Genomic DNA, 20,052 nt, shown 5'->3' with positions numbered 1-20,052 from the left:
GTGCTCCTAGTGATGAGGAACTGAGATGAGGGGGTGGTCTGTCCACCTTGCTGCATCTGGATGAGGGCGTGGCCTATAGCGTTGAGGGTGGAGCCATCCTCAGAGGTCATGTCAGAGGGCAAACCATCATCGCTAGTTAGCGTGTGGACCTCCTGTGTGAGTGGGCGGGAACAACAAGTGTGTGTGTGTGTGTTCGTTATTTGGGAGGTAGTTACCATCATGCAAATTCTAACCATGTAATACGAAAGCAAACGAAAACGAAACGTCCTAGGAGACCTTGTTTTTAAGTGCTAGCTTTATATGTTACTTGGAACTGTGTGTGTGTTACCTGGGTACGGTATCATGCACAAGGCCAAAGTTAACTACACATTAATATTAACATGTACCTTGTTCTTGATGAAGGTTCCTCAGTAGTCCTGTCCATGGACTCATGTCTTCAGCCTCCACCAATACAGACAAATAGTTTGACCACTTGCTCAGAGCTTCAAAACTGACTGCACAATTTCTTCTCTTCTGTTTCTCTGGAAGCACCACGTGGTTTAGCAATGTATGTGTTATTGCACGTGACAGATTATTGTTTATTCTGCAGAGAAAGAGGGCGTATCTTAATTGTTAGTTGCTGTTTTTCTGTATCATGCTGTGAAGATACTGTACTGTACAGAGCCTCTGGATTATTATCAGTGAGTGCAGACAGCACTGTTTACTGCATGTACATGATTTAGATGGCATGATATAATTTGCACACGCTAATTCTGACATAATATATAATTTATATTATACATTCATTATCTTATTCCACTCTCTACAGAGAAGATGTCTGACTATCTCACAATAGCAGATCTAGGAAAACTATACATAGCTACGTTTGATGCTCGAATCGAGTGGCGAAACTTCTTGCTAGTTCTTGAGGTATCCTCTGATACCATCGACAGCATTGGTACAAAATGGCGAGACGATCCAAAGGAATGCTATCGTGAGGGTTTGAAAGAATGGCTGAAAGGTGGTAAGAGAAGCTGGGAAGATGTTGTCAAAGCTTTGTCAAGTCCTATTGTGGGCCACAGTGACATAGCCAGGACCATCGAGAAAGATCATCTACAGTCTACTGATGCAAGCAATCCTACTGATGTGAAGTCAGAGGGTAAGCACTATAGTTCAGCACAGGAATGCATATCTCATACATGATGTCAGCTGCTATTATTCACCCCCTGGACCCCCTATACACACACACACACACACACACACACACACACACACACACACACACACACACACACACAATAATCTACAGTTTATCAAAATCGCCAGCTGATCAACGACGATTTGACTGTTTTCCTAGACGAATCTCTCGGTAAAGGTGCATTTGGAGTAGTCTTCAAAGGCAGCTACAGGGGTGACATTTGTGCAGTCAAACTTCTAATTTACGAGGCTGTAGAAATGCAGACAGGTTTCCCAACCGGCAAAAGTGAAGAAGCTAGCAAAGCATTTGATCGTGAGTGTGAGTTTCTCCAGTCACTCCAGCACCCAAACGTTGTTCTGTATTTGTCGACAGCTAAGCACCCCAAATCAGGGAGTACAATCCTCGTTGTTGAGCTGATGGATTGCAATCTGAGATCCTATTTCTCCGGCCTTGATGAAGAGTCCCTCACTAGCGAATGTGAAATTAGCCTCTCCAAAGACATGGCTTGTGGTCTGGCCTACATTCACAGCAAGCAGATTATCCACCGTGACCTCTGTGGTGATAACGTCTTACTGAAACTTACACGACCAGTGCCTGTTGCAAAGATATCCGACTTTGGCATGTCACGGCTATATGATTCCTCCAAGCTTAGCCACACCCTCACAGCCATTGGTCACCGTATGGGGTATCTACCTCTCGAGGCTATTCGATTGGAAGAGGAGAAATACGATAGCAGCCTGGATGTGTTTTCCTATGGGGTGACTGTGACTCAGATTGTTTGCAAGCTAGAGACCATTAAATCAGCCAAGGATCGATCATTCCATGTTGCCCAGATACCTCACACACACAGGTTGAGGAAGCTTATCGACAGTTGCTTGCAAGAAGACATGAGGAGGAGACCATCTGCCAGGGACATCTGTGAGTCAATTATAAGAATGTGTTTTACAATTGCTAACCCTATAACTCTAACAGAAAAATCATTTTATGTTGGTATCGATTTTCTTTTACTTTTTAGACGTTGACCTGACAACAAGCTCGGACCCAGTGGAGGCAACAAAGAAGGAGTCAAAGGACACTCAACCAGTCAAGATGGTGCGTACATGTAGTGTGATAATGAGATTCCCACAGCAACAATAGTATTGTACCTTAACATGCATGGATGCTGTCTCATGTGTTAAGCCGTAACTACACATCCGTTTGAGTGTGCCTATAATTATGTACTTCCTTTAGTGAAGATTGTCTCGTTCTGTTGTAGAATTTCTACAATGATATTCACGTCTGTGTTTTAGATTTCCACCAACGTTCCCCTGTACAGGCTCACAGGGAGCACAAAGATGCTGAGCTGGTCAGGAGAGACGCCATAATTCAACAGCAGAGACAGGTGAGACAAAATGCACCATTATATTATTGCAGAGCTATAGTAGAAGCTTTGATCTCTTATAATCGTACTGTACATTCTATTAGACTGGTGGGCGTGGCCTCTTAAGCTAATTAGAGAAAGTGATTTAGTGTGCATGCAATTATTGCTACAAGTAACACTCGCTTGTTAGTAGACACTATCCTAATTACACTCATTCATTATTTAGGGTCCCCCTCACAGAGAGTTGAGACCTCCACTCACTCTGAAATGGAGAAGAGGAAAAGACATGCCAATCAAGATAGGTGGCTCGGTACAGAGTGTTGTTATCGGTGACACGGTGTATGTTGGTGGAGGCTATGCAGACAATGATTGTGACACGTGTACAGTGATGAAGCTCGAGCAAGATCAATGGACCAAACTACCAGAGTACACTGCCAAGTGGTTCGCTATGACATCACTCGCTAATCGACTAGTGCTGGTGGGAGGAATTGATCCAAGAAACAACAAACGCACCAATCAGCTTGCAGTGTTTGAAGCAGGGGAATGGACTCACCCGTACCCACCAATGAACATTGCTCGTCATTCCTCAACAGCTGTCTCCTTCAACAACCACATCATTGTAGCTGGTGGGCGTGATGATAAAGAACGTATCTCCTCTGTGGAGGTGTTGGACGTGGCATCAAGAAGATGGTACATTGCTCAGTCACTACCTAACCAACGATCAGAACTGAAATCGACTCTCATAGGAAACACCCTCTACCTAATGGGAGGGTTCGATCACACTATGAGTGAAACCAAGACAGTGTACCACGTCGACCTCACTGAACTCGTTGCAAAGGCCCATTTGAACCTGGACACACCCACTCTCTGGCAGACCTTACAGGAAGTACCACTCGTGTGGTCAGCTCCTCTCAGTATTGGGAGGTCACTATTAGCCGTTGGTGGACGGGACGACAGAGGCAACCCAAGTTCATCGATCCACCTCTACCAGCCTGACACCAGGAGGTGGGTGAAAGTGGGAGACCTGCCTACTGTACGATATCGCTGCACATGCTCAGTACTTCCTAGTGGAGAGGTCATTGTAGCCGGAGGACAGACAAAACTATTTGGTAATCATGTTCAAACAGTTGATTTCTTTTGTATAAGCGATTAATTAGTTATTGTAATATGTTGTGCATTGTTAACAATCTTTTTGAAAAAAGTTTTCTAATTAAGTTCGCATATTTTGTTTATTTCTGTTGATTTCTTCTCTATAAGTGCTAATTACCGTATAGCGCGAAATTTTTAAAGCATTTATATTTTGTGGATAGGCCTCTTTTTGTTGCACAATGTTCGCGGAATGACTGCTTACCGGAAGCCACGCCTTAAATATGTGCACGTTATAAGCAGGTAAGAGAAAATTAAGTTGCAACAGAATTTTATCGCATATAAAGTTATTATGATGACATGAAGTGGTACATACATAATTACATTGCCAGAAAATAGTACAAAAACAGACAAAATAATATTTAACAGTCTCATAACAAGTTCAGGTCCTTGGTTGGGGTCTTGTCCGAGGGTAGGGTGGACGCCTTCTCCCAGAATACAAAGTCTATCTCCTCTTCCGAGTCAGACAGTGAGGGGTGGGGCTCGGGAACTGAGGGGTTAAAGAGTCACATGATCATAGTCACACTGAGTGGCCAGTTTACGTGAGGCCCCTCTCTTTCTTAGCAGCATAGTAGGCTTATCTTTTCCGGCCCCCAGTTATCCTAATGGAACTGAGGGGTTAAAGAGTCACACGGTCATAGTCACACTGAGTGGCCTTCTTAGCAGCATAGTACGCCTAAAGGTGTGTGTGTGTGTGTGTGTGGGGGGGGGTCGTACATGATTGTACATTGCACACCTCAAATAGGACACACTATAGCTGACCTTGAATGACTTTAAGGGACTCTACAAAGTATGACACAAATGCATTTTCCAGCTAATGTACTCTGTACCTCTACCTCCATTCTCAGTGCCTCTTCTTGTCTCCTCAACACTTGGCCGGGCTGAAAAATGGCCGCATAACTGGGGGCCGGAAAAGATGAGGAGCGGAAAAGTCAAACAATAGTACAGAAGACAAATCGATCAGTCAATCTACAATTAGAACTAGAGCACTGAAGTGCTACCCTCGGCAGTGTCCTTAAACAACACATGGACACATTCAAACTGGTAGTGTGATGAAGGGTCTGGTACACGTACTGTACAATGTCATGTACAAATATTGTGAGCTAGTGTTCTCAATTGACACACGTTTCCCTGTACACACCTAAACTGCATACATTGAAGCATACCTTGTATACAAGTGCATGTACATATATACAGACTAGTAAGCATGCTAGGTTCCCATTCTTTGTACTGTACATTCAATAGTACACAGTCAACTCATTGCACTGCATAACTACACATTATACACACGTACCTTGTTCTTGATGAAGGTTCTTCTCAATGCCAGCTAATGGTTAGCTCATGCACAGCATGCAGTCGATTACCAGGCCAACTTTCGAGGAAGTGCGGCTTGAGATGGAGGCTAGGCTACACATAATTATAATGGGCGTGGTTACATATAAATGGGCTTTGCTACAATATTTTTCTCAAAGAGCTCCACACAAATATCATGTATAAAAACTATGTATACATAATAATACTGACAATGTAGCTATAGTAAGTGAAGGAGAGATTACTAAAAAACACACGTTAAAACTAGAACAGTATAAACAGTCCACAATTATAATATACTGTACACTACTGTTGAGAGGATTGGTCCACCGTTTCCATAGACATTGAATCTTGCCCGGGGCTACCAGCACTTGAGTTGCTTGTGAGCACATTCTGAGCCAGAATCAGAGTGTTGAGCAGACTAGCAGCAGCCGCGGCAGAGAGACCACCACCACCGCCATTGTTGTTGGCTTGTGACAGCATGGAGGATTTCGGTACAGGAGTGGACGGAGAAGTGGTCGTGCTCGCAATGGAGGATAGAGTTTGTACGAGTGAGCTTAAGAGTGGTGTGTTTGGATTCCAGTTGGCAGCGATGGTTGTTGTTGTAGGGATGAGACTCAACTGGGTATGGGAAGAACAACAACAACTGGTAATTATCGTGCTTAGGGCATGTACAATGAAGCTGAGCCAATTGGCAAAATGAATGAACCTTGACCTCACACACACACACACACGAACACCTACTGTACAGTATAAATAAAAGACGTTTACAGCATGGATGGATAGCCTCCATACAACAAATATGTTATTAGTTTTAGAAGTGGCAGATTCGATGTTAAAGCTTCGTAACTGTACTTTGTGGGAAATGCTTCTATTTGATTATGACCACGTACGTACATGTACATCTGTTGTACACTATAACTTTCAGTATTGAATTTGCATCACCTTCATTGCGTGTAGCCTTCCTCTGAGCTTCCCTGTTGGCGGCCATATCCCCAGACCTGCAAACCAACCACCATAATAACAACACTCCTCACAGTTACCGTATTACTAGAATGTTTTGCAAGCATATGCAATTTTGCAAGGGTTGATCAATTCGCAACAATAAAATCGCAAAACCTAAAGTATGACTATAAATACACACGATTATTGCCAGAACGCAATAGTTAGCACAATCGCAAAGGATCAACTTTGTTGCTGATTGGCAAAGGTTTTTCACCCGTAGCAAAATATTCTAGTAATACGGTATGTAGCAAGAATGATGCTTTCCCTAACACATACTGTCATACATGTTATGCAGAGGTAGGCAATCACATGAACTGTGTACTCACAACTGCATTTGAACGATGGGGTCGGCCGTGTGATAATCCATAGTTGATATCCCGCTCATCTTGGGTGCTATAGGTTGACCCATTGCATGCAGTATCTCAGCACTACTGGATGGTGGGATCATCACATACAGAAGACCTGAACACACACAACAACATAGTAAAAACTGACTATTTTTCAACACCACTTCCAAGAAACCTTATTTTATAATTATTTTATATCAAACATTAGCAATAATACTCATGGTTCTACATGTAATTAGTACGTACAAGCACTTGGATAACTTATCGAGGACTATAACGTTTGGATTTGGCAAAAAAGCAATCATCACACTGATAAATGTGGCCTTCTTTATTCACCATTAATTTTTGGCCAGACTCTGAACCAGATGAGGTGCTCCTAGTGATGAGGAACTGAGATGAGGGGGTGGTCTGTCCACCTTGCTGCATCTGGATGAGGGCGTGGCCTATAGCGTTGAGGGTGGAGCCATCCTCAGAGGTCATGTCAGAGGGCAAACCATCATCGCTAGTTAGCGTGTGGACCTCCTGTGTGAAGTAGACGGGAACAACAAGTGTGTGTGTGTGTGTTCGTTATTTGGGAGGTAGTTACCATCATGCAAATTCTAACCATGTAATACGAAAGCGAAAATAATACAAAAACGAAACGTCTTAGAAGCCAGATACCTTTAAAAAAGCGTTTTTAAGCGCTAGTTTTTGTATATTACTTGGTGTGAACTGTGTGTGTGTGTGTTACCTGGGTATCATGCACAAGACCAAAGTTAGGGCCCAAGTCACTGGCCTGTAGCTGCTCCACACTCTCCCCATCATCACTCTGACTTATCTCTATCTCGAACTGGGTACCGCCTCTTCAGTAGCGATAGTAACCGTCTCCACGTCGGTCGGCTCTGTCCTTACGTGTAGTATCTCTGTATTAAAACAGTTTTTAAGTGTTTGCTTTTATGTTACTTGGTGTGAACTCTGTGTGGGTACATACCTGGGTATCATGCACAAGACCAAAGTTAGGGTCCACATTATAACCAACTACACATTATACACAAGTACCGTACTTGTTCAATTTAAGGCGACCCTCCAAATATGCGACACCCTCCGATCTTAGGTAATATTCTGACCTCTAAAAGTAGCGACTGTTGCATGTGATTATTATATTTTTATGTGGCGTCCTAAATAGAGGTCAAACCACAGCCTCGATTCCAGGCCGCTAGAAACAATATAATTTTAAGCATCCTATAATCGAGGATAGTAGAGTAACCTCCAATTAGATGCAACCCTCTAAATATGCGACACCAGGAATTTTTCTAAACCTCCAAAAAGAAATGACCTCTCGCTTTGTAATTTAATATTTATGAATAACTGTACCTTGTTAATGTTCTTGATGAAGGTTCCTCAGTAGTCCCTGTCCATGGACTCATGTCTTCAACCTCCACCAATACAGACAAATAGTTTGACCACTTGCTCAGAGCTTCAAAATTGACAGCATAATTTCTTCTTCTCTCTAGCTAGCTATGGAAGTGCAGTGAAAGACCAGCCACGTGGTTTAGCAATGTTATCGCACGTGACAGCTATTGTTTATTCCTGCAGAGAAAGAGGGCGGGTCTCGTTGTAGCTGAGCTAACTGTTGTCCTGTACTTCTGTATCGTGCCTGGTATCAAGCTGTGAAGATACTGTAGCTCTGGATTATTATCAGTAAGTGCAGACAGCACTGTTTTATTTTCTGCATATAGATCTACGGTATTTATGGTTTTGATGATATAATTTGCACACACCAAATATTTATACATAATTACATGACCTTCATATCATTGCTTATCTTATTCCACACTCTACAGAGATAGATGTCTGACTATCTCACAATAGCAGATCTAGGAGATCTATACATAGCTACGTTTGATGCTCGAATCAAGTGGAGAAACTTCTTGCTAGTTCTTAAAATACCCTCGGATATCATTGACAGAATTGGGAAAGATTGGAGCAACAATCCTGATGACTGCTATCGTGAAGGTTTGAAAGAATGGCTGAAGGGTGAAGAGAGAAGCTGGGAAGATGTTGTCAAAGCTTTGTCAAGTCCCATTGTGGGCCACAGTGACATAGCCAAGACCATCGAGAAAGATCATCTACAGTCTACTGATGCAAGCAATCCTACTGATGTGAAGTCAGAGGGTAAGCACTAGTTCAACACAGGAATGCATATCTCATACATGATGCTTAGTTTATTAGCTAGCTACTATAATATTCACCCGGGTCCCTCTCATAAACACACACACACACACACACACACACACACACAATGTTTTTACAGTTGACGAAAATCACCAGAAGATCAACGATGATTTGACTGTTTTCCTAGACGAGCTACTAGGTAAAGGTGCATTTGGAGCAGTCTTCAAAGGTAGCTACAAGGGCGAGATTTGTGCAGTCAAACTTCTAATTTACGAGGCTGTAGAAATGCAGACAGGTTTCCCAACAGGAAAAAGTGAAGAAGCCAGCAAAGCATTTGATCGTGAGTGTGAGTATCTCCAGTCACTCCAGCACCCAAACGTTGTTCTGTATTTGTCGACTGCCAAGCATCCCAAATCAGGTGGTACAATCCTCGTTGTTGAGCTGATGGATTGCAATCTGAGATCCTATTTCTCTAGCCTTGATGAACAGTCTCTCACTAGCAAATGGGAAATTAGCCTCTCCAAAGACATGGCTTGTGGTCTGGCCTACATTCACAGCAAGCAGATTATCCACCGTGACCTCTGTGGCGATAACGTCTTGCTGAAGCTTACACGACCAGTGCCTGTCGCAAAGATATCCGACTTTGGCATGTCACGGCTATACGATCCCTCCAAGTTTAGCCACACCCTCACAGCCATTGGTCACCGTATGGGGTATCTACCTCTCGAGGCTATTCGATTGGGCAAGGAGAATTACGATAATAGCGTCGATGTTTTTTCCCTTGGGGTGATTATGGTACAGATTGTTTGCAAGCTGAAGACGATCAAATCTGTGGAAGATCGATTAGACCATGTTGCCCAGATCCCTCACACACACAGGTTGAGGAAGCTTATCGACAGTTGCTTGCAAGAAGACATGAGGAGGAGACCATCTGCCAGGGACATCTGTGAGTTAATTAAATAATTAATGTGTTGTACATTTTACCGCAAATAATTTGTGAGTCAATTGTATCTTGTACGATTTCGAAATTTTGTTCAGAAAAAGTTCCTTATTGAAGATTTAACTTTTACTTTAGATGCTTCACTGACAAGTGACTCTGATACAGTGGAGGCAACAAAGAGGGAGTCCAAGGACACTCAAGTAAAACATCAAGTATCTGAGAAAGACACTCATTCACAAGCATCTATCGATCGGCTTCAAGCTAAGCAAGTTTGTGGACTAGAAGAAGTGATCACTCCTCAACAAGAACAGTTTAAAGTTCAACCCAGAGAAATTGATCATCTAGTGAAGTCTCTACAGATACAACCTCGGGAGGACACTCAACCAGATAATAAATTGACTGCAGATGTTGACCTTACAAGTGGCTCGGACACAGTGGAGGCAACAAAGAGGGAGTCAAAGGACACTCAACCAGTCAAGAAGGTGCCTACATGTAGTGTGTGAATGAGATTCCCACAGCAACAATAGTATTGTACCTTAACATGCATGCATGGATGCTGTCTCATGTGTTAAGCCGTAACTACACATCCGTTTGAGTGTGCCTATAATTATGTACTTCCTTTAGCGGAAGTTGTTTCTTGTTCTCGTCCTGTTGTAGAATTTCAATATTAACGTCAGTGTTTTAATTCAAAGATTTCCACCAACGTTCCCCTGTACAGGCATACAGGGAACGGATTGAGCACAAAGATGCTGAGCTGGTCAGGAGAGACGCCATCATTCAACATCAACATACCAGTAAGAAAGTGCCGTTTGGTCGACAGGTTATGATCATTAATTTGTCCTGTGCCTGATCATGTTAATCCTCGTGTATAATTCAGTGCCTGTGTAGTTGATACTGTGTAGTTGATGTAATTGTAGCACCAACTCAGACTTAACAGTTTATAATATCTCCAATGGTTGGTTTTTTATGTCGCTTATAAAGAATACTTTTACTTTTTGGCCCAATATTTTTCTTGAGGTGAATTGTCCTCTGTTACAGTAATGGAAGATGTGTGTAAGAAGACTGGAGTGAGGGACCAACAACTAGATCAAGAAGTCCCTGAGAGTGACATCATTCTAATCGCGGAGAAATTTCCTCACCTGCTGAACGTGCACAAGGTAGGCAGTACTCTAAATCTTGTATCTACTTATCCTCCTGACATTTTGGCAAGGGGAGCAAATGGTGCACTAGCCTCCTTCACAAGTCCTCAAAAAGGAGGCCTGCTACTGCAGTAGCAGGCCTCCTTTACCTTTACCTTTTTTAGAATGTATTTCCGAGGGGGTACCCTCACCAAATGAAACCTTGTTGATTGTTGTTTTTGTACAGGCTTTGAATATTAATGATCAACAACATGTTTACGAGAAACTACATGAAAGTGCCAGCCCTCACTGGTTCAATCTGGGATTGGCTCTAGGTATAACTCATCCTGTTCTCACCAATATCAATATCAAGTATCGTGAAGATAATTGGTTGTGCTTTCGTGAAATGTTGGCTGAGCTCCTGAGTACACAACATGTAACATGGAGTCTCCTGTCAGACGCTCTCAAAAAGCCCACTGTGGATCTCATCAATTTGGCTGACAGCATCACAGGTAACTCTTTGTGCATTTTTTTTTTATTCGCCATTTTTAGTGATTGATATAAACTACCAAGAAAATTGTAGGTAACTATTTTCAGTGTGCATTTTTTTTATTCGCCTGTGTGTCATTTTTAATAACGAAAATTGTAAATTGTCATTTTAGTGATTTCTTTATTTCTTCATGCAGTGAATCAATCCACAACTCCTAACCTGCTGGATCGACTCAACCTCACCCCAGCCGACCTCGGTGATGTAACTGATGTTACAAGTCGTTATGGCAATCAAGCTGGAGTGGCTCATGCATTGAGAATGTGGCAAAGAGTGAATCCTTCCAGAGCTACCTTCAGGGCCTTGGTGGAAATTGCCATAGGACTGAGAAGAGGAGACACTGCTACAGACATTTGTAGATTCATTGTAGACAATACGGACCGAAACTGAAACTGATAAATAATGAACTGATCTTTACTTTGATGTTGTTTGTGTCTCTGTAATTATAATGTGTGAGCTTTTTATTGATGCTGTTTTTTTCATACATTGTTGTGGTAGTCTGTGAAAAGTTGAACTGAGCATGCGCAGTATGTACACGTACTTAGCAACACCCACACAATCAACTGGAGTTCAACACCCACACAATCAACTGGAGTTCAAAGGTCAATGCTTGTTTCAATATTACTGAGACACCTTCAAATCTAATAACAGGACTGAACACATGGACAGACAGCAAGTTGTCTTTAATATGCACACCGTAATTCTGGGCTCCTGGAGAGAGTTGTGGACAAGGCCTTGAGAAAAGACAGGTGAAAGCAGCTCCTTCATTATAGCACAATCACACCTACCCTAAACATTCTATGTTGTGTGTGCGTTTGTTCAATGTCTGTATGTATAGTAATGATCATGTGATCCTCGTGTGCAGGCTTCCAGTGGTGGACATTGAGGTACCTACATACGAGCTACCATTACCAGAGGGTGTGGGTGAGGAGATACTTCACCAAGACAACCTGAGCGCCCGTCAGATTGAGGAGACGTGGAGAGAACCACTACTCGAGAGTGAGCCCACTAATCAGTCACATCTTAATTATAAAGACAGTCGTGTTCATTTGACCTAAGTTATGGAGAGTGACCTTCACAGTGACCTCTGGGAGTGGATAGCGGACCATCTAGCAGCCGATTGGACGACTGTCACTCAACTCAGGATGGAGAGATCCATCAGAGGAACCATTTCGCTCCCTCTACACCGCCAGGGAGTTGCTGTCAGGTGATGATAGTTGTTTTAATTGTAGTAGCTCAGTTTAGGGCTCTTTATTAATGTACATGTGTGTGACGTTAAACAGTGCTCCTTTTATATAGTTTTCCAAAAGTGGTTGAAATTAGATCATTGTAACAAGTTATGGGCGTCTGAAGACGCTACACTAGACAATGGTTCCATGCGTTAAATATCTGTTAGGGCTCTTTAATGTACAAGCTCCTTCACTAATTGCTTTGCTTAGTACACAAGTATGAAGGCCTGCCTACACTGTACCTATACATGTAGTGATTAATCCACTTTAATTGAGACTCTTGTTTTCCCACTGCAGGTATGAGGGCTAAACTGGATGTCTGTCCTCTCAAACAGCTCGAGGATTTCACTATTCTCTCGTGTTTTGTTGGACTGGAAATGGTCCTACCCCCCACATAGTATCACATGTTGAGCAGTCACGAGGTGGACACGTACGGTAGTAACGAGCACCACTTCAGTCTGGCCCACAAGACTTCCCTCCATGGCCGCCTGCCCATCATACAGTTCCTAGTGGAGAGTGGACTGCCCTCCTCCGCACTGCAGATACCAGATGACTCATTCACCACACCCGCCATGCTCGCTATACAGGTACAGGGAACACTTACTAATAGGCAGTTACTGGTTGCCCGTTTGACACTGACATTTCTGTATATCATCAAAAATCTCGAAATGTTTAGTTTGGGCAGTCTGTGAAAAATTAATGCCTTGAAAATAACCCGCTATCATAAAATTAATTGTGTTTGAAAATTGAGAATATTATTTTGCAATTTTACATTCAGTCTCCTAATAATTGACTACTATTGCCCCCTCCACTAGGGTGGTTCAGTGGAGTGTCTCCAATTGCTAGTGGAGGAGGCTAAGATCCCCTTCCAAGTGAGGGACACTGAGGGAGAGACTCTCATGCATCACGCTGCGTTATAGGGGTGGGCGGATGTGTGAGTGGGTGGGTGGATGTGTGCTGTTAGTGTAATAAGTGCTTGCTCAAGTCTAAAATGTGTGTATCGCATTAGCTACTGTAGCAACGATAACTGAAAATAATGCTGTCATATTGTTGATTTTTAGATATTTAGTTTCTAAGTCTAGCTGTATCACTCCCCTACCCCACACCATAGATTGAAAAGGAAGGGGATTGGAAATGACCGGGCCTCCCTGTGTAAACTGGTGAAACACTCCGCGTTATGATTTCGCGCTCGCGAATATTTACCGTACTCAGGTTGTGTTTCTAGCTATCCTATCCACTAGCAATCACTCAGGAGCTGGGAGGTACTCTAGAGAAGTAAGTTTACACCACTGACAAGCTCTAAATCCCTTGTCTTTACTTGTTTTTACTTTTTGTTGAGTTTAGCTTGAAATACTCCATGTCAACTTTTCTCTTTCCCTGCTGTGAAGCCGAAACAGCAAAGGACATTGCTTGACTTGGTTATTATGTATCTAAGTGCTATATAGGATGGTTTCATGCTATGGATAAGCTGTACTGTTCATAAACGTTTGCAGTATAGCCCTTCAAACTGCTTTAGTATACTTTTAGAGACACCACGGGCCTTGACCTCCCACGACTTCATAGTAAGAGCTATTTCTTCTTGTATAGCATTTATTTGTTTAGTGATAGTGGCTGCGTTGCTTAGTCTACCTTTTGAGCTAGATTCTCTTTACTTTTTAGAATAATCAACATTAAAAGTGATCAATTTCACCATTTCTATGTACAACACATTGTATGGCAGCAAGACAAGTAATGAGCATGCTGACTATAAATTTAATCCTTTGTAGTTTTAACCACACCCTATAACGCGGAGTGTTTCACGCAAACATTTTCGTTTCCAATCCCCTTCCTTTTCAATCTATGCCCACACACACCACACACACACACACACCACCCACACACAGCTGCTCATGGACTTTGGCTACAGCATGGTCCACACGGACAGGGAGAACCAGAAGCCGGTGGATTGGGCCGATGCTATGGGTCAGAATATCTGTGTCCTCTATCTCATGATGTACGAGACTTGTTGGGCACTCTCTGGAGAACTGACACACATGGCCGAGCAGCTCGCTATGTAAGTGGAGGGCCTTTAATTAGTGATTGTGTAGTGTGTGTGTATGGTGGTGTGTGTGCAAGTCTGTATGAGAGTGTGTCACTGGGAGAATTGCTACTGCTAGTGTCTACCGTATAGCCGGTAATTTTCGGGGTTGAGCAATATTTAGTCACTTTGTGGATAGTATGTTCGTAGTTGCTGCTTTCACTGCAGGTAAAGGTAGTCAAGGTCGCTTCATTCGTGGGTAAAATATTCGTGGTCCAGCTATAGTGTTCAACCACGAAAACCACGAATATTTTGCCCCACGAAAATTACCCGCTATACGGTATTAGATATTTAATTGTTGATAACCTAACTACACCACTCAATTGTCTGCACTGTTACTGTAATAAGCCCCTCCCCCTTGCCACACCCACCCACCCCCTCAGTGTACAGAAGGAGAATGGACAGTTACGAGATGCATTCTCCAGTCTAGAGAAAGAGCATGAATCTGCCGTTACTAAACTGCTGACTAGTCACGAGGAGAGACTGACTAAGATGAGGGAACATCACGTCGACCTCATGGCATCAATACTGCACATGAACCAGGACACTCCGCCCACTGGAGGGGGAGGGGCTACTGCACCATCAGCCAATAAGAAATAAGAAGTAAGTGCAATCACTCTGTAATGATTATTCTACACACGTAATTATTTCATTGTGTTAGTATATATAACCGTGGGTGTATCTCAGAAATTATTTTGTGCCCAAAGTTAGTAATTATCCGTGGTCCGTTTGACTCAAACAAAAGCACTCTTGTATTACCGTATATGCTCGATCAGAGGCCGCTCTGGTATAAAGGACGCACTCAAATAGTAGCCTCCCTTGCTAGCAAAATGAACATTTAGTAGCCGCTCTCAAATAGTAGCCTCAGTGAACTTTGACTCTAGCATTTCTGCACGTGGCAGCCAAAAAAAAAATTATTACTAGCAGCTAGCTACATGTACGTAGCTACAAGTAGCAGCTTGTTAGTGCTTCACAAAGACTTTCTCATGGCAGAGTTCAAGTTTATAAACAACAATTTAATGACAAACTAAATATTTTGGAGCTAATAAACGCCGCTCTTGAACAGTACATGTCCTCTCTTGAATTGTAGCCTCCTCTTCCAGCAAAATGAAACATTTAGTAGCCGCGGCTCCTGATCAAGCATATATGGTAATTGTCGTTTTCTGTAGTAGCTCTCTTTATATCCTATCAAATGATGCGAAAAGTGAATTATCAACCCCTCCCCCCAGCATGGGTCAAGTGCCTGTGCGGAAGGCGCCCCCTGAACCACCCACTACCCCTCAACGATCCTCCAATCGTCCCCCTGTACCCCCGGATCCTGCCGCTAAGAAGAGGTCGCGAGGGTCAAAGGACAGAGGTCATGAGGCGGCAGATAAAGGGGAGGACTATAATACCATTGACTATCGAACAGCCACCCCCCAAGAAGTGTTAGAGTGAGTGAATAGTATAAATTAATGTGCAGGTATGTACTACATGTACATGTCCCCCGTTTAATCAATTGGTTAGTGGACTCGTTCAGTCGCCATAACTTGAATTCCGTGGAACCAATTTTATGATTCTCCCAGAAAGCTTAGAAAAAGACCTTTCAAATGGTACCAGATATTTGGGAGATGACAGATTTAGCACGATACCATGTAATAATAGCCCATGGTTCAAAGTTGAATTATGGCCACATCTAAATATTGGATTGAAATACATCATTTCTTTCTGAAAATCATAAAATTTTTGAAATTGGGGTCACGTTACTAAGTTATGGCTGCTGAAAGATGTTCAACTACTGTAACATGTCCGTGCTTGAATTATAACTAGTGTACCTATACACACACTATGACTGCACCCCCCCCCCCCACACACCACACACACACACACACACTATGACTGCACCCCCACACACACACACACACACACACTATGACTGCACCCCCCCCACACACACACACTATGATTGCACCCCCCCCCCACACACACACACTATGACTGCACCCCCCCACACACACACACACACACACACTATGACTGCACCGCCCCACACACACCCTCCCATCACACACACCCACACACACACACACACACAGGAAGCAGATGACGTGAGTAGCTCAGCGTATGAATGCTAATGGAGAGGCTGCTAATGGAGAGGCTCGTAAACGTGGTGGTGGTATGACCCGAACCTTCTCCCCCCTCACTCCTATCATACAGCGCCTCTACAGCAAGTCAGATGAGGTGAGAGACACTGTACATGTGTGTAGCTTGTGTGCAATACAGTAGAGTTACGTACGCACTGTATCATACCTGTTTGGTAGTGGCCATGCACCGGGCAGAGGTTTGGGGGCGTATTAATCTGGCTGTATTATAGTGGGACACATGCTATGGACACTTTGGGGTCCATTAACCTGGCTGTATTATAGAGGCTGCATGTACTTGTAGGGTTTAGACAGGTTTCAATGTAGCCAACAGTATACACTTTAGTATAGCCACCTACATTGTTTGATTTTCTGTGCCCAGGCTGATAGCAAGAGTGAGAGGTCCTCCAGGAGCCAGAGACACACAGAGTGAGTTATCCCTACACTTTACTGGGAGACCACTCGGCCATTGCATACACTTGCTAGTGTCACTGTGTATTACCAATCGTGTGTGTACACTGTAGCAGTCACTTTAGTTGCAGCATTATTTCTGTTCTTTATAAATTACCCCCACCCACACACGCCCACACACTGTAGAGACGCTAGGAGATCGGCTCCGAAAGTCAAGTTCTCTAAAACTATTACCGAGTTTCCAGACTACAGTCACTATGACAACCCGACAGAGATGAAATCAGTATCAAGCCCAGGTCAAAGTCCGTCCCATAGTCACCATGGCAAGTTGGTTGGGGACTCGCTGAGGGTCAAAGGTGAAAGCTCGGAACACAATTCTAGGAAATCATCAGAAAAATAATAGCACAAACTTATTGCATTGTTTTTATCATAGATAGTAGAGGAAGGGATTGGAAACGGGATCACGTGAGCTTATACTTGCAACGTGAGGCCTCTGGGACCGTGCACGTTGCAACCAATAGAAACCTTGAGGTGTGATTTTACTGGTTTTGAGGTCAAGAAAAGCTTTTGAAAAGAAACAAATGAGAGGATACAAGGTAAGTAAATGTATAAATAGCCCTAAAATTTGTCTTGAGGCATGGCTAGGTACAAAATAAAACATTATTACTAGCTAGAAGTCATGTTTACTCTGGTAGCACACAAAATTTGAAGATTTTACAACACTTAGCTTTTTCTTTTTTTTGTGGGGTAAGAACTGACATATGAATTGCATCTATTGTAAATGAATGGTCATAGTAGTAGTATATGATGGTATTTTATTGCTTCAGCTGTATATTGGAAGTGGGGATAGCATATACTTCTTGAGTTATTGGCCGATATGTTGATTTCCACTAGCCATCTTTGCGGGGTAGTATCTCCATAACTAAGCTGAGTTTATATTAGAGACTCGGCAATATTAAAGATCAATGTCCATATTATTGCTTCCAATCCATTAGATTTTGAAAATCACTATTCATGCTCTGATTTTGTCACCGCAGTGTCGATGTGTGGCAAGAACTTGGACTGAGAAATCACTGGAAGAACATTGATAGATAATTCATGTATAATTATGTTTAGACCATGCTTATACCTTTTATTGATTGTTCATTGTTGTCTATGCATGATCATAAGCTTTTAGTTTAGCATAAACTGCCATTATAATTATTAGTGCACAAAAAGTTTATTGCAAGCTCAGCACTTTACCAATATTCAAACTGTGGAGTGCTAATAGTTATTTTGTTAATTGTAATTGTGCGATGAGTTTATAACGATATTGATATTTTTTATCGTAGCCAGGATAAACAAGATGAGGGGCGGAAAAATCAAACAATAGTACAGAAGACAAATCGATCAGTCAATCTACAATTAGAACTAGAGCACTGAAGTGCTACCCTCGGCAGTGTCCTGTAGCCAGGATAAACAACACATGGACACATTCAAACTGGTAGTGTGATGAAGGGTCTGGTACACGTACTGTACAATGTCATGTACAAATATTGTGAGCTAGTGTTCTCAATTGACACACGTTTCCCTGTACACACCTAAACTGCATACATTGAAGCATACCTTGTATACAAGTGCATGTACATACAGACTAGTAAGCATGCTAGGTTCCCATTCTGTGTACTGTACATTCAATAGTACACAGTCAACTCATTGCACTGCATAACTACACATTATACATTATACACACGTACCTAGGCCTTGTTCTTGATAAAGGTTCATCATCAGCACAGTTTCATGTTCAGTAGCTAATGGTTAGCGCATGCCCAAGCAGTCTATACTACCTGGCCAACTTTCTAGGAAGTGCCGCTTGAGATGGAGGCTAGGCTGCACATAATTATGGGCGTAGCTATGTTCACAACATTTTTTTTCTAAATTTATTATGTTCCGGTGTCATAGGATAGAACCTCCGGGCGACAGTTTCTCCCCCGGAGCCTGCGGTCTTAGGACAATGCCTCCCCCCCCGGTGGTTTCGTCCTAGGACAGAATCCCCGCCCCCAGGATATATCATCCGGGTACATGTACCCTGTCAAAACCTGTCAAGGCTATAGTATAGTATAAGCGTACGTGCGAGTGCATGAGAAATGTATAGACTGTTAGCAATCAGAATGGCTACTCAACAAGAGTATGAGGACATACTGCTGTACAAGACTGCTGCCAGCAATGCTGGCCAGAAGAAATACAGAGACGGGCTTTCCACTAATGACAAGAGAAGTATAAGAGACAAAGTTCAAAGATATGCTCTGCAGCAACAATGCTTATACCTGCCTGAGAAGGACAGCACTGGCATGCATAGAATGAGAAGAGTTGTGGTGAAGCAAGAGGAGAAAAGCAGGATACTAAACATGTGCCACGATGGACTGGATGGAATGCATTTTGGGAGAGACAAGACCTATGGAAAGGTATATTTATCATCATATCTTATAAAGTATAATTATATCTGTTTCATGCATGTAGATTGCTCAGGATTTCTACTGGAAAGGCCTACATGCTGACGTCATACAGCTCTGCAAGCACTGCGACAAATGCCAACGAACGAATCACCAACTGCAGAAGCCCAGAGCAGAACTACATCCCATCCCTGTGACAAAGGTCTGGTACAGAGTTGGTATTGACTTAGTAGGACCTCTACCTGAAACAAGCTCTGGAAACAAGTACATTATCACGCTCTCAGACTATTTCTAAGTGGCCTGAGGCTGCCCCACTCCCATCAAAATCAGCAGAAGGTAGCAAAATTTCTGTTTGACACATTTTGCAGGCATGGGTGGCCAAAAGTGATTCAATCAGACCAAGGAAGAGAGTTTGTCAACGAAATCAACACCCGACTTTTTCAGTTGACTGACATACAGCACTGCGTATCAAGTGCTTACCACCCACAAACAAATGGCCTTGATGAACGCTTCAACCAGACTCTAGTGAACACTCTCAAGAAGGTAATCGATTCTAGTACTGATGACTGGGATCAGCATCTCTCTGCTGCTCTTTATGCCTATCGCATATCAAAACAGGTAAAATTTTAATTATTATATCATGCATGCTTTTATTTTTTGATTGTAGGCGTCATCAAA

At 42.8% G+C, this 20,052-nt stretch overlaps 6 protein-coding genes and 1 long non-coding RNA gene across 11 annotated transcripts in view; 5 read left to right on the top strand and 2 right to left on the bottom strand.

Moving 5' to 3' along the window:
• The window catches only part of LOC135352059 (uncharacterized), a gene marked incomplete in the record, with an annotated part of 851,949 nt that overhangs the window by 255,791 nt on the left and 576,106 nt on the right, over positions 1-20,052 (bottom strand).
• The window catches only part of LOC135352068 (uncharacterized), a 42,524-nt gene that overhangs the window by 7,254 nt on the left and 15,218 nt on the right, over positions 1-20,052 (top strand). Inside the window, exons 1-4 of one of the 3 annotated variants that reach the window (XM_064551180.1) lie at positions 7,923-8,026; positions 8,170-8,500; positions 8,640-9,446; positions 9,576-9,922. The exons of the other annotated variants lie outside the window; for them this stretch is intronic. Of the exons in view, the coding sequence (XP_064407250.1) occupies positions 8,176-8,500; positions 8,640-9,446; positions 9,576-9,922 (1,479 nt within the window). The 5' untranslated portion in view covers positions 7,923-8,026; positions 8,170-8,175. Of the gene's footprint in view, positions 1-7,922; positions 8,027-8,169; positions 8,501-8,639; positions 9,447-9,575; positions 9,923-20,052 lie in introns of those variants that run through there. 3 annotated transcript variants of the gene reach the window in all.
• LOC135352094 (uncharacterized) lies at positions 565-3,846 on the top strand. Its single transcript, XM_064551259.1, has 6 exons — positions 565-680; positions 809-1,138; positions 1,289-2,095; positions 2,193-2,269; positions 2,493-2,558; positions 2,764-3,846. The coding sequence occupies exons 2-6, from the start codon at positions 814-816 to the stop codon at positions 3,688-3,690; spliced, it is 2,202 nt and encodes a 733-aa protein (XP_064407329.1). The 5' UTR covers positions 565-680; positions 809-813; the 3' UTR covers positions 3,691-3,846.
• On the bottom strand, positions 3,942-4,688 carry LOC135352179 (uncharacterized). The gene is made up of 2 exons (XR_010399650.1): positions 4,514-4,688; positions 3,942-4,359 (listed from the first exon to the last, which is right to left on the bottom strand). It is a non-coding gene; the product is annotated as an uncharacterized LOC135352179 (long non-coding RNA).
• LOC135352135 (uncharacterized) lies at positions 10,288-11,613 on the top strand. The gene is made up of 3 exons (XM_064551312.1): positions 10,288-10,597; positions 10,806-11,070; positions 11,245-11,613. Exons 1-3 carry the CDS (start codon positions 10,481-10,483, stop codon positions 11,493-11,495), a joined length of 633 nt encoding a protein of 210 aa, XP_064407382.1. The 5' UTR covers positions 10,288-10,480; the 3' UTR covers positions 11,496-11,613.
• LOC135352140 (uncharacterized) lies at positions 11,727-15,820 on the top strand. Of its 3 annotated transcripts, none has more exons than XM_064551330.1 (7): positions 11,727-11,854; positions 11,971-12,104; positions 12,187-12,312; positions 12,632-12,921; positions 14,218-14,387; positions 14,795-15,014; positions 15,641-15,820. In XM_064551330.1, the coding sequence occupies exons 4-6, from the start codon at positions 12,739-12,741 to the stop codon at positions 15,009-15,011; spliced, it is 570 nt and encodes a 189-aa protein (XP_064407400.1). In that variant the 5' UTR covers positions 11,727-11,854; positions 11,971-12,104; positions 12,187-12,312; positions 12,632-12,738; the 3' UTR covers positions 15,012-15,014; positions 15,641-15,820. The 3 variants fall into 3 exon arrangements, with proteins under 3 accessions (XP_064407400.1, XP_064407401.1, XP_064407399.1); XM_064551331.1 differs by having other exon boundaries at positions 12,165-12,312; XM_064551329.1 differs by having other exon boundaries at positions 11,971-12,312.
• LOC135343002 (uncharacterized) lies at positions 16,515-18,267 on the top strand. The gene is made up of 5 exons (XM_064539906.1): positions 16,515-16,631; positions 16,914-16,960; positions 17,129-17,298; positions 17,376-17,538; positions 17,980-18,267. The coding sequence occupies exons 1-4, from the start codon at positions 16,515-16,517 to the stop codon at positions 17,477-17,479; spliced, it is 438 nt and encodes a 145-aa protein (XP_064395976.1). The 3' UTR covers positions 17,480-17,538; positions 17,980-18,267.

This window comes from Halichondria panicea, chromosome 1, assembly GCF_963675165.1.
Source record: "Halichondria panicea chromosome 1, odHalPani1.1, whole genome shotgun sequence".
Lineage (NCBI taxonomy): Eukaryota > Metazoa > Porifera > Demospongiae > Suberitida > Halichondriidae > Halichondria > Halichondria panicea.
Note: the sequence above shows the minus strand (reverse complement) of the source record. Positions and strands in the feature narration are given on the sequence as shown.

Bases quoted from the DNA above. Each gene is read 5' to 3' on its own strand.
- LOC135352094 (XM_064551259.1), top strand. From the start codon at position 814: ATGTCTGACTATCTCACAATAGCAGATCTAGGAAAACTATACATAGCT. The intron at 1,139-1,288 runs GTAAGCACTATA...AATAATCTACAG, and splicing joins TACTGATGTGAAGTCAGAGG to TTTATCAAAATCGCCAGCTG. The intron at 2,096-2,192 runs GTGAGTCAATTA...TTTACTTTTTAG, and splicing joins ACCATCTGCCAGGGACATCT to ACGTTGACCTGACAACAAGC.
- LOC135352135 (XM_064551312.1), top strand. From the start codon at position 10,481: ATGGAAGATGTGTGTAAGAAGACTGGAGTGAGGGACCAACAACTAGAT. The intron at 10,598-10,805 runs GTAGGCAGTACT...GTTTTTGTACAG, and splicing joins ACCTGCTGAACGTGCACAAG to GCTTTGAATATTAATGATCA. The intron at 11,071-11,244 runs GTAACTCTTTGT...TTCTTCATGCAG, and splicing joins TTTGGCTGACAGCATCACAG to TGAATCAATCCACAACTCCT.
- LOC135352140 (XM_064551330.1), top strand. From the start codon at position 12,739: ATGTTGAGCAGTCACGAGGTGGACACGTACGGTAGTAACGAGCACCAC. The intron at 12,922-14,217 runs GTACAGGGAACA...ACCCACACACAG, and splicing joins CCGCCATGCTCGCTATACAG to CTGCTCATGGACTTTGGCTA. The intron at 14,388-14,794 runs GTAAGTGGAGGG...CCACCCCCTCAG, and splicing joins ATGGCCGAGCAGCTCGCTAT to TGTACAGAAGGAGAATGGAC.
- LOC135343002 (XM_064539906.1), top strand. From the start codon at position 16,515: ATGAATGCTAATGGAGAGGCTGCTAATGGAGAGGCTCGTAAACGTGGT. The intron at 16,961-17,128 runs GTGAGTTATCCC...CACACACTGTAG, and splicing joins AGGAGCCAGAGACACACAGA to AGACGCTAGGAGATCGGCTC. The intron at 17,299-17,375 runs GTGAAAGCTCGG...TTTTTATCATAG, and splicing joins GGACTCGCTGAGGGTCAAAG to ATAGTAGAGGAAGGGATTGG.